The 13,458-nt window shown below is 50.1% G+C and overlaps 1 protein-coding gene across 5 annotated transcripts in view; it reads right to left on the reverse strand.

Moving 5' to 3' along the window:
• fne (found in neurons) overlaps positions 1-13,458 on the reverse strand; it is a 188,538-nt gene that overhangs the window by 78,382 nt on the left and 96,698 nt on the right. For all 5 annotated transcript variants that reach the window (XM_050167352.2, XM_050167354.3, XM_055064738.1 and 2 more), the window contains exon 2: positions 9,128-9,358. In XM_050167352.2, coding sequence (XP_050023309.1) covers positions 9,128-9,358 — 231 coding nt within the window. The remainder of the gene's footprint in view (positions 1-9,127; positions 9,359-13,458) is intronic.

The following is a 13,458-nucleotide window of genomic DNA, read 5'->3' on the forward strand; positions in this document are numbered from 1 at the left end:
GGCGTGAGGCCTGGGAAATTGGCAACACAGTCTGACACTAGAGGTCTTTGTGAATGATGCGAGTTTTTCGCGTTGTCCTGTTTTTCACTATGCCCGCTCCGTCCACCGCAACATCAAAAAGGTGCTGATGGTTTGCCTGAGGGGGATCCTGGATAGGGCGGCCCTGACGCGCAATTTAACCCGCGAGTGGAAGGGCTACAACAAGGTCGCCGCCACCTAGCTGCCCCGACAGTACGACCATGGCGCAAGACTGAGATAAGTACGATCTTCACGGCCTAGTCGCATTAACGCGAATGCCTGACAGCCGGCAATGAGCGGCGGAAAGGATAAGTGCCTTGCCAGTACATATTTCCCTTTTTTTTTTAAACTTTCTTGCGGTATGGCATGTTTATTTCCTCGTTTTTTGCCGTTCTGGTCTTAGCGATGCCGTAGATCATGCGCCTATAACAGCCACCCCAGCTCGGCACGCTAATTACCTACTTAAATCCTGACATCCGCCGACCCCCCCCCCCCCCCTCCAGACCTCATCGTAACGAAATTACCATTTCCCTCCCTAATCAGCCTCCCTAACCCGGAAAACTCAACCTTCTACCACAGCCAAAACGCGGCACAGTCTCTCGGGAAAGAAAACGAAAGAAGCGCGCACGCGCGAATTTGGCCCTATATTTTCGATTACGGTACCAGCAGGGTCTGCACCACTACGCTCCCGCACAAAAATGGCACACCGCTTCCGCGTTACCACGGCACCGCTTCCGCACAAACTGCCTTACTCGATGCGCTCACCGTTTGCCAACCGCCCAATCGATAGAGCGGCAGCACGGACTTCCACAGCGCCCCCCCCCTTCCCCCCACCCCCCCCCCACCTCCACACCCACCCCCGTTGCCAGTTCGTTTTGCTCCGTATCGCCATGACTACAGGCACAGCAAACCACGAACGACAAACGCTATACCCGCCACGGAAATGCGGCCACTCCATCATTACCAAGAAAAAGAGAGGGGGGCACGAGTAAGAAGAGAGGAGGAGGAAGCCAGTGCCTCTCCTCCACCACCGGCGAGTCCTCAAAGTGTAATCGCTAGACTCCAGACAGTGGTAAATTTGCTTCAGTTGCACTCTTACCGAAACAGACGCACCAGCTACACTTCACCGCTCGACACGTGGGCACTGCTTCCAGTTTAGCGACCTTGCCGCTAGATTTAGGGACTTGTCTGTTTAGCGACAAATGTTTCTTTTTCGGAACCGGCTAAAAATTGGTACCATTTTAGCGACTTCGAAGTTAGGAAAGCTTATTCCAAAGAAAGTGGCTTTCTAAGAAGCGTCTCATTATTCGAGAGCTGCAAGTTAGCATGCCCAAATTGCCTTGTCGGCATGTGGGCTCTGTGACACTGGTGAGGCAACTGTAGTCTTCACATCCGCGGTGCTCACGACGTATTTGTGCATCAGAGCACGGTGGTTTTAACCAGCTTGGAATTGTGCTGACAAAAGACATTATTTCTTTATTTCTCACAGAACCGACTTTAATGAGATTTAATGCTGCAAGTTCGGCAATTTCACTTGAAATGTTCAATCAGTGAACATTCGCTACTGTACCAGAGAAATATTTGCAAATATTTGCAATAAAATGTATGGCGACATTTAGAACGCAGCAGATGCATATTCAGACATATATAACACATCTAATATCCTCCTGCGGTCTACCATCTCTCTAAATACCGCTACATTGACTTCTTCGGCAAAGAAGCACACCACAGAGTCAAGGTGCCCGCCTGCCTTTCATCGGCTTCTCTCTTTCTTGGGGCAGCCTACGAAGACTTAGTTCTGTTGCAGAGCGACACTAGGTTGCAGCGATTCCAAGAAAGACAGCGCAGCGCATTTGTGCACCAATCAGAAAGGGGTGAAATAGGCACCTGGGGCGTTCCAGGCACAATAGGTGACGTCTTAATTCTGACTGCCATGACGTGTTTCGGGCTCCGCAATCATTTCCGGTGCACCATGATCGTCAACAGCTTATTTTTATGTCCACTGCCCCCGAACGAAGGGCCTCTCCCAGCGATCTCCTATTACCCCTGCCTTGCGCTAGCTGATTCCAACTTGCGCGTGCGAATTTCCTAACTTCATTACCTCACCTAATTTTTTGCCGCACTCGACAAAGCTTCCGCTCCCTTGGTACATATTCGGTAACACTAATGGCTCTACGCATTACGTGGCCTGCCCAGCTCCTATTTCTCTCTCTCCCTCTCTCTATCTCTCTCTCTCTCTCTCTCTCTTAATGCCAACTTCCGGCGCATGCAATCCGCTTAAGCATAGCCTTCAACGTTTGTGTAGGTAATTCAAAAGGAATCGTCCCTGGGATGTGGATTTGGACACCACCAATTTACAGCGAGTTCGAAAACGTTTCGTAACCATTTCTTCGGAGTTTAAGCGGTTTCGCGGCACATGGGTTCCGAGGTAATACACTGGAACGGTGTGCTCGAGTAATAAAAACATAGGACATGCGCCGCTGATGTACGCGTGAGAGCGTTACAAATAGCAGCGCCTTCACCTACGATTGCTGCGGCGAGTGTTTCCTTTTTAACGAAAGTGGACCCACCTCGTTCTGATACGCAGTACCAGAGAACCGCCGGCATGGCCATGAGTTGTGCTTGCTAACACTTCCAAGCTGCCTATCCAGTACACGTACACAAATACGCAAGAAAGGGGGACGAGAAGAACGACACCGCCACGGTGGGTGAATGGTGCAGCGCCGGGCGTCATAATGCGGTAAGAGCATGTGAGTTCGGCTCCAGACTGCGGCAAAATTTTTTTCGTTCGCTATCGTTTCCCTTTTGGTCATCATTTCTACATTTACGAATACCAATCAGAAAGTCATCGGCGCTATTCTTTAATAGCGAAAATAAGGTAGATACAGGCAACTGCAATTATACGCAGTGTTCTTGGTACATCGTATTATTTTCCACATAGTCTCCACACCGGTTCATTCATCTGTCTCATCGCAGCACTATATTGGAGATGCCCCTGTGCCACGTTGTCGTCAGGCACTGACGCCCGCGGCCTCCCCGAACGCTCATTGTCAAGCAAGTCTTCACGGCCTTTTGTGAACTCAAAACTGTACCATCTCACACTTGCCAAAGCGAGACACCTTTCCATCTGCCTTCAGGATTTCGATGGGAGTTCGTCCATTGCTCCACAGAGAACCAATCACGATTCGTTGCTCGTACACCGTGGACGTACGAAGCACAACCGCCATCTTCAACAACTGACAGCAGCGCCGTGCCGCGGACCTAGCGGAAGATAATGCCGGGCCAGTCCAGGAAAGGTCCACCGCTTGGAATGGATATGTTGACTTCGCATTTACAGCCATAATTTGGCTAAGAATAAGAGGAGCAACGACTTATTGAGTCACCCTCGTAGATCTGGAACAGAACGGCTATAATTGCCACTCAGCTTTTCTCAAGTTCACTGTCTTTTGGCTCCGTGTGGTAGTAACTAAAGATGCCACTCGGTTGCCTTCCAATCTTCTGTTCGCAATACCAACAAGCAAGCAAGCGCGATCCAGGTAGTCGCGGCACATGAACAATTTGACGCGTCCTCAACCCTCGACAGAACACGTAATCGAAAATCGGCTAGGCATCCTTGCCCAGCATTCATCGCAAAACGGGTCGTTTACACCTTCAGCTATCTCAAGGAACCAGAAGCCGCGAGTAAACACGGTCCCTTAGAACACAGCGGAGAAATGCGAACCACCGCATCATGGCTTGTGAACAACACCCCGAGACAAGAGGATACTGCAAAAACGGGCCTACCCAAACGCGTTGTCACACATACGTACACACGATTATACATGAATGAAAGAGAAAAAAGCAGACCGAGGGGCTCGATCTTTGTTAATCGCGACCGTATACAGTCAACTCGAAATAAAGGAAAGCATCGACGTCACCTCGAACACCCTGTGTAAAACGCCATCAGTAGTTGTCTACCTGTCTTGCTCTCTGACTCTAATCTCCCTCTATGTATCCTTGTTAATCTATCACTTTACCTCCCGCATACAAGATATTAGATTATCTCTTCACCTGAACCGACACCACGGAGACCCAGAGCAGACCTCACAACTCTCCGCGTGCATTCTGGGGCTTGCGGCTGACACAACGGCCCCTCTGGGCTTCCATGCAGGCCCAGCAGGACGCAAGGCGAGCGACATTCCATAGAACGCGGCACTTTAGGTGACCCAGCGCCTCACGTTCTACGGTGACTGACCGCGTCAGCACACGCCATGTCCGCCAAAGGAGCAGGGCCCAAAGAAGCATGACTCGATTAATGTGGCCAACTGGGCGTGTTGGTACATATTTGAAAAAGCGGCAGCGCAAAACAAGCCACGGACGCATACAAGACGCTATCAGCACTCGTCCTTCGTCCTTGTCTCCGTCTGCACCTTCTTGCGCTGCCGTCTTTTCAAGCCTAACTCCCTCTTTTTAGTGCGAAAGCATTATATGATTCACGAAACGGAAAATCTGGCGGCGTCCCTAGAGATGGTACAAAAAATCATGGGAGGCGCGCACCACCTTGACGCTGGGCTGCTTGAATCACCACCAGATGGCGCTCACCTTCGCGCATCTATGGCCCCTCTGGCCTTCCACGCAGGAGCGAGGAGAAAGTTAATATCAACATATAATGGTTTCCAGCAAGTACGGACGACTTGGTAAGTACGGACGAGTTCCAGTAAGTACGGACGACTTCCAGCGAGTACGGACGACTTCCAGCAAGTACGGACGTACTTGCTGGAAACCATTATACGTTCACCATGCACCAACTAGCCCAGCAAACTACTCTATTAATATCAACAAGGGACTGAGGCAGGGGTGCCCTTTATCCCCGCTGTTGTTTATGATGTACATGGTAAGGATGGAGAGGGCGCTAAAAGGAAGTAATATCGGGTTTATACTCTCATACAAACAGGGAGGTACAGTAGTAGAGCAGCAGCTTGCAAGTTTATCTTATGCGGACGACATTGTATTGCTAGCTAACAAGCAAAGTGATTTGCAAAATCTGGCTAACATCCGTGGGCAGGAAGGAAACAATTTAGGTTTGAAATTTAGTGTTAGAAAATCAGGCGTTATGGTATTTAATTAACTTATCGGGTTTAACGTGCCAAAACCACTTTCTGATTATGAGGCACGCCGTAGTGGAGGACTCCGGAAATTTCGACCACCTGGGGATCTTTAACGTGCACCTAAATTTAAGTACACGGGTGTTTTCGCATTTCGCCCCCATCGAAATGCGGCCGCCGTGGCCGGGATTCGATCCCGCGACCTCGTGCTCAGCAGCCCAACACCATAGCCACTGAGAAACCACGGCGGGTGCGTTATGGTATTCAATGAAAACAGTGAATAGACAGTGGAGATACAGGGCCACGAAATACCTCGGGCAACAGAATATAAATACCTTGGTGTATGGGCAAACGAGGGCAATAGATATATGGAAATACAGGAAAAAAACAATAACAGTGAAGGGGAAGAGAAATGCAGCCATAATGAAGCACAAAGCCCTATGGGGATACATAAGGTATACGAGGTCCTCCGAGGTATGTGGAAAGGTGTAATGGTTCCAGGACTTACATTTGGAAATGCGGTTGTTTGCTTTAAATCAGGGGTACAATCAGGACTCGATGGGAACCAAAGGTCAGTTTGTCGCCTCGCCCTGGGCGCTCACGGGAAGACTACAAATGAAGCTGTGCAGGGTGATATGGGCTGGACCAGTTTTGAAGTGAGGGAAGCTCGCAGTAAAATTGAGTATAATGAACGGCTGAGGAATACGGAAGAAAGTAAATGGGCTGGGAGAGAGTTCAGGTATCTGTACAGGAGAAACATTGATTCACAGTGGAGGAAAAGAACTAGGAAGCTTACCAGCAAGTATGCGGCCTGTAGGGAGGGCAATACAGCAACAAAGAAGGTCAAGCGGAAAGCCAGAGAGGCTGAAATAATCTCATGGGTGGCGGCAATGGAAAAGAAACCTTACATGAGTAACTACTTAAGAGGTAAAAACGAAATCAGGAAAGGAACAATTTATGATAACTCAAAGGGAAGCTCATTACTTTTCGAAGCGAGATCGGGATGCCTTAGAACACGCGCATATAAAGCGAGATATAAGGAAGAAAAAGCATGTGCTTGGTGCGGTAATGCTAGGGAGACCATGGAGCATGTTTTATTAGAATGTGAAGACCCAGCGGTCGATTTAGGCACCACTGGCCTCCTTGAATCCCTTGGGTTCAGCGAGAGCAGTGGAAAAGTAAACATGTCCGGAGTAGGGATTATTAAGAGGCGATTGGAGGATTGGTGGAAGTAGAGAAACGACAAAAAAAGGAGACGTACAAAAGCACAGTTCGCAATAGGGGATCAGAAAATTTGGTTGTGGGTGTTCGTAGTGTTTTTTTTTTTTCTTTTTTCATTGCTTAACCTAGGTAGGACATTAGACAGTATAATAGCAGGAGCTTGGTGGCGCAACCCACCACCCCGTTCTAAAGGGGATGCTCATAACATCCATCCATCCATCTATACATCCATCCATCCATGTAATTGTCGGCGCCGGCCCCGCGGGGGATAGAAAAAACGACCTAGGAAGCTCGCCTTCAGGCATAGCCTTTGCCACAAGCGCTTTCTCGTAAAGATTTCGTTTGCATAAGCTGCAGTCGCCGACAAGCGGCAACTCTATGGACAGTTCATACAAAGCGCCACGCGTCGTGGCACTGCCAGTCGGTGCGGTAATTTCGGTGAGCTCTATCGTGCGCTCCTATGAAGGAATCTTTGATATCGACTTCTCAGTCAGTAGCTGCGCCCGGCTTTTTTTTACTTCCACGCAAGTGCGCCAACGAGCCCGAGGCGTCATCGGAGAGACGTTGAAATGCTGTCGCATTGATCCACGCAGGGATAGTTAAGTGTCCTTGATTTGTCCTATTAACACAGGTTCCTTTTAACAAAGAATGAATCTATCTGTCAGATATCCATCTTTTTTTGATCCCGATGTATATACCATGTACCTTTATCTCTCCATAGATAGCTTTATCTCCAAAACTTTATTTCCATATGCACCGCTATGTGTTGCTCCCCCTGTATCTATGCATCGCTTCCTATCTCTCTGTCTCTATCTGTCGTTATATACAGCCTCCTCTATCTGCCGCTCTCTACCTCCCTCCGGCTACCTCGCAAGACGGCTCGGTCAACCACGGCCGAACTTTTGGCATGACGTCAGCAGATACTGAAGATGAAGGTGCCCGCTCGAGAACTGACAAGAAAAAAAAAAAAGGGACGCCGCGTCAGAGAGGTTGCAAGTGGCGCTCTCTACCGCGCCGCCATCACGCGCACCGCCGTGCGACAGGACAGTGTTTCCAATTTCCGTACGGAGACGACGACGACGAGGGGACGGGGCCGCCGCCCATCGAGGAGCTGTCGCGATGCGCGAGGAAAAAAAACAGAATGGGAGCACTGGGGCGTTCTATGGCCGGAGGAATATGCTCGGCGCTGCTGCGCGCGCACGAGTCACCAGCGCGCAGCCGCGGCGAGCATATTTCGTCTTCCCGTCGGCTCTTATTGCGCCGTCGCCGCCGCCGACGGCACGAAAGGAACGCCCGCGAGATGCCGCGGAACAAACATATATATATATATATATATATATATATATATATATATATATATATATATATATATATATATATATACAGAGAGAGAGAGAGAGAGAGAGAGAGAGAGAGAGAGTCCGAGCATGCGGAGATTGAAAAATGGCGAAGGAAATAAGGAGCCATTCCGTTCGAGAGAGTACTTTCGAGCGCGACGCAGTCGCCGAGCCCACTGCCAGGAAATGGGATTCGGATGACCAACGAACGCGAACGGTGGAGCGCAGACGGCTATACGGACGAGAACGCCGGGCGACTTTTAGGGTACACTGCATCGCGCAAGATTTGGTAGCTGTAGCGCATGGCTGAGGCCCGCCTGCGTGGGTGGAACGCATTCCGGGAGTTACAGATGCGAAAAACAGTATACGGCCGGCGCCACCTCCTAATGCTGCGGTAAGGCAAAACGCGTCGGTTGCATTCTGGTCGCCTACTGGGGTAAATGTACCGCTAGCGACGTGGTAATCACCAAGAGATTCTATATTTACTGTCGTTTCATTTTTTTTTTTTTTGACACAACGCGTGTCTTCAAAACACGTGTCTACATTTTGTCTTTCTTTTCTCTCGTTATTTAGGGTATGCCATTCTTTCAGTGACACAGCTATGGGTATACACGTGCGCCTATAGTCGCAGCCAACTACGTTTCATAGGCTGCCTATGTTCCGGAAAGTTGTGCTTAGGAATCGCAAAAAAAAGAAGAAGGTGTGCTTGCAGCTCGAAAGATAGTATGCAACTCTAACCTCGTATCACTCGAGTCATCAACTTCGTATGACCCTGCAGCCACTTCGCCTGTACCCATGTAGTGCGTAACAGTAAGCGCCGGACAATCGGTGTTGAGTAACGAGCGACCGCCCGCCGCCTGTTTAGTCTCAAAAGCTACTTAACAAGGACCGTGGGTTGAGGGCGTAGCTTACAGGCTTCATAACGTTTACGTCATGTCATTATAGGACATCGTTAACCAGCTTACAGGGCTGAAATCAAGCACTGAACTAACGACTACGTTCAGGCCCTCTCGAACGGTGAAACAACAAAAAAGCTGCTTCCACTAAAAGCCAGAAAATATTTCGCAGTTCACTTCGGTCGAGTCAGCTTAAAGGTCAACTGCAACGAAATTTTGGAGCACGCAAGAACTTTTGAGAACTAGCGCGGCGCTTGGGCATGACTTCCTCCGACATGGACTGGTGACCACGGCACGCTGACACACTCTGAGGTCATGCTCTGGTATTTTCTCCTTAAGCGTTAGCTACCACATTCCCGCATCGCCTGTTAAGGGTCCTAGTTAAAGTGAATTAATAAAAACTTACGCATATTACCAACCCTGCCGATCTGTCAAAATAGCTACTCATCTATACAGCACTTTAGAGGGAGCCAAATTTCGTTGCAGCTGGCCCTCTAAGTCGACCCCCCGAAGTTATCGTCACCAGAAAGAGCAAAAATAAATGTCGGGGCTGGGGAAGAAGGCGACTTACCGGTGACTTTGTCCCGGATGAGCTTGCAGGACTCGACCTCTCCGATGGAGGAGAAGAGCGATCGGATCTCCTCCTGCGTCATGGTCTGCGGCAGGTAGTTGACGATCAAGTTGGTCTTGGAGTCCTCGGCCGAGCCCTGCTGTTGCTGCTGCGCCGACGAGCCGTGCAGCGTCCCATTCTGCTGCGAAGACTGCACCGACGGACCGGTGTCCATGCCATTCATTTGGGAAGCTGCAAGTGGAAGCAGAGAGAGAGAGAGACCACAGTCAGGAAAAGGTCGAGTCGACATGTCAAGCACTAGAAACTGATCATCATCGTCGGCTGTCGAGTAGTACCATGTCTCAAATAAAGTTGACCTAACCCGATACCAAAACATTTCCAAGCATCATCACTCCTCGATTCAAACACGTTGGCGGGCCAGTTGGTTCGCATCCATGATAGAGCGTGTAAGCGCGACTACGTCCTCGTTCTACGTCCTCATTCAGCCGCGCTTATACACACTATCTTGGATCGTCACTCTCACCTATTCCTCTACAGCTCTCGAGTACACTTCAATTCTCTTGGAACGTTGCACAAGTCAGTGATAACACTTCAATTATTGTTTCTGCGCAGTGCATTACTGGTCCCGGTCCAGCTCGTCGAGATAATGTCAGCCGAGCACAATGTCACCTGTGATATCCCAAACCGGACTGCATGCTCGTTATTTTATCGCTGGACGTCCACATTGAGGTTCCTTGTACCACCGCTCGCTTCGTGATCCATAGCTGACTTTCCAACGCGTAAGCGCACAGTTGCGGGCCGATATGTCGAAGCTGGCAGAACATCGTCCTAAGGCTCTACAAAGACCACGTGTCGCACAGGTTTAGTGGACTTGTGATTACGTCCAAGCTTGTGGTCATCTGTCCGTAACTACGCACTTTGGATGGGACAGGTACCATACTAAGGTTTTTTGTCAATTGCGTGATTTTTCGCTCATATTTCTTGCACGATGCTCCACCTCAGTTTTCGTTTCTTATCTACATAGGCCTTTACGCTGCCATGTACGTGTGAAACTGCACGCCTGTAGAGTTCTTTTCTTTTTTCGAGTTAATGCCGCTGTGGCTTATGTACTCATGCCGTATACTGCTGTCGTAGAAGAAACCCGATGGCAGCTTTTTAATACCAGAGACATATTTTCCTGAATGTATAATATACTAGGAGTCGTGCAGTAGCAATAACTCAGCTTCTTTGAAGAACGAAATCACATCAGCATTGACGGAACCGCAACAAGATGGCGTTCGCAAAACAAAAGAAAAAGAAAAGAAAATAGGCGCCGCCGTGCGGCTCTTACCAGTGACCGCAATCACAGACCACCCTGCACAAAATAGCCCCTCGTATAGCAAGGCTCGCAATTCGGCAGATCGAACAGAGCCAGGGGCAGTAACCGCGGATAAGACGCGGGACGAACAAGACCACCGCATAAAAAAAAAAGCCACGCGCACTGCTCATTCACTCAGGGTATACCACCACTGCCGCGAGCCTATGTAACTGCAACCGCGGAGAAACGAACACCAAAACCGCAAGACGGCAGTCTGTTCCATTCACCGCGATGTATATTTGACGGCGCTTCCGCGCCGCGATGCTGTTGCCTCTGCTGCCACTGCGCCTTCATTCCCCCAAACAGCCCCGGAGAGAGAGGCCGCGGTAACAGCGGAAAAAAGAAGGGAAACGGGGATAAGCGAAGGACCGGCTCCAGCCGCGTCAACAAAAGAAAAGGCAAAGCGAACAGAGAGGATAGTTGCACCCCCCTCGTCGACCCGGGCGCGTGCGGCGGCCAAGGTCTGGGCTCGGACGCCGGCGGATTACCGCCGCCATCATCATTACCGCCGCAGGCGCAGCCATCGCCGAGCTCTCGCTCGAATGGCCGGTGTGGCCACGCGGCCGGCCTGCTTTACGAATGTCGGCGTCGCGCGAGGGCAGACAAGACTTTCTATATATATACACACCCGTCGGGATTGCCGAAGGCGCCAACCGTTCCTTATACGACGAAAGAAGGCATTGCCAGCCGGTGGCAGCGTTCGGCTAATCCTGTAACCGAGGCGCACGCGACGGCGCCACACTGTAAACGCCCGTTTTTCAGGACGCGGCGATTTCGCGTACCGCGGTTTTCTCGGCTGCGATTTCCGCGAGTGCGAAATTCTCAATGCCGCCTTGCAAGCAACGATCGAGGCGGCTGCGATTTCTGCGTTTGCGAGCACCGAAGTGGAAGACTCAATTATTTTTCCCATCAATCCGGCTGGGTGAAAGCAGCCATTTTTTCTTCGCTTTTGTAGTTTGACCGGAGCACATACACCTCTTTTAGAATACATGTGCGTTCGATTAGCGATGATTTTCAATAGCCGGGGTACAGAAGCAGCAGCAAACATGGAACAGCAGAGGCCGACAAGCGCAGTGACTTTACCGCTGGCATTACACTTGCCGATTTTGCTTGCGTCAGGAACAGGTCTAATGGCATCTTCGGCTGGTCGTTACTGAGCGCTGTAGAGCACTCTCGCGAGCGGCGTTGTCTTCGGCTGGTTTAAAGGCGGTGCGCGTCCAGCGTTCGGCTGAACCTTCTCGATCTTTCGCCTCCATCTTCGAGCGCTCTGAGGCGCTCCGAGCCCTGTCGTCGGAGCACTCGTCGAGATTGAAGCGTTTGCCGCAACGTCTTCACAACGCAGCGTCGCTGCTGTTGGCGAAAGTCCGCCGTAACCTTGGCAACCTAGGCCACTACATGCTCGCGTCTCGACGAACGCTCGTCCCACCGGAGCTTTGGATAGGCGAAACATCGGACGTCCGCAGTAGTCACGTGGTTTCGCATCTGCCAATTCCTCCTCCGAGAGCGAGTCGCACGTTCGGCTTGCGAGCTTGTCCTCAACCTCCGAGTTCGGGGAACGCTGGATCTGCCCGACTCTGCTTAGGGGGATGGAGGCGACCAGATAAAGATACCACAAATACTTTTGCTCGGACCAAGTACGCATTGGGTGCCCTTTCACCATCAGGCTTCCAAGGTATTTCCCAAAGTGAAGAGCGAAACTCCGTTAAGATATTGTTTGTAGTTACTCAATATCCCTGCTGAGGATCATCCCCAGCATTCCCACTGCGAGTTTGGGGAACCTCAACCGCAAGCATTGAAAAGAATATGCAAAGCTATGTTATGTGGCGTCTTGCTCTGCCACAAGAAGGCGCCACAGATAAGACTACATTAATTTTTTAGGAAGCAATTTCCGTAATATTCCGCCGCCTGTACACTTTTAGAAGTTTGTTTTTTTCTTCGTACACTATGACACCGCATTGGTAAAGCCATATAACGAGCACAGGTTCGCCAACTTTACGTAACATTCGGTAAGAATTGGCCGGTATGTCATTGTTAGGCGAGAATATGATGTACGCTGTACCAAGTGAAGTACTGTACAACGTAATATGGCTCTGTGCCACGTGACGGAAGTCGATCTGACAACGGGTGTTCAAGATGATCCAATGGCTGCTTATACAAAAGCATTCGAAAACTCAATGCAGAAACTCGCCGATGCCTCCTTGTCAGACCGTCCTCGGCGCTATGGTTGCGTGGCGCCCTCTATGTATCGTGCGCTGACTCCGATGAGTGCTAGCACGAGGCAGCGGCTTCGAAATTGCGCGCGCCGACGCAAGATCGACATAGCTTTCGCAAGTGAGAAGTGGATAGAGACGAAGGAGAAAAAACAACACGTGCAACCATAAAAATTTATGTTCCTTGACTAATTTGTACATAAGGACCCCTCATCTCGAAAGCAGTTCTAACCTTCACTGTCACTTCCGTGTCTTCTGAAGTGGGGGGAACACAACTTCTTTTGACTAGCCTTCTGCGCCGCAGGTGGCTTCACTGAAGGAATCCAGACGACTGCAGCGAAGCCAAACTGAAGGTCTATGCGCAGGAGAAACGCATTTGCGGGGCTGCATTTTATAATCGCGTTTTTCTTTGTTTTTTTTACTCCCTTTTGTTATCAGCTTTGGTGCCTTTTTTCAGTGGCCTAGCCCTACGAAGCTCCGTCGCTATCACCTTGAGTGGACAATCGGCGTGCCGAACGGTACGAAAGAAACGGAACTCGATATACAGAATCCCTACAACACAATCCTTCGAGAGGTCATCACGCTTGAATCTTTTTTCCTTTTGTTTTTCGTTTCCCTTTTTCTTTGTCGCGCAGCAGCCATTCAACCGTGATTCTACACCGTTGCTGATACAAACAGCCCTCGCTCACAGCTTTGGTACGGCGCCGCTCTGACCATTACAAACCGAGAAGCCACCAGAGTGGGTGCTTATATCTTACTATAAC

Source organism: Dermacentor andersoni, chromosome 11 (assembly GCF_023375885.2).
Source record: "Dermacentor andersoni chromosome 11, qqDerAnde1_hic_scaffold, whole genome shotgun sequence".
Taxonomy (NCBI): Eukaryota; Metazoa; Arthropoda; class Arachnida; order Ixodida; family Ixodidae; genus Dermacentor; species Dermacentor andersoni.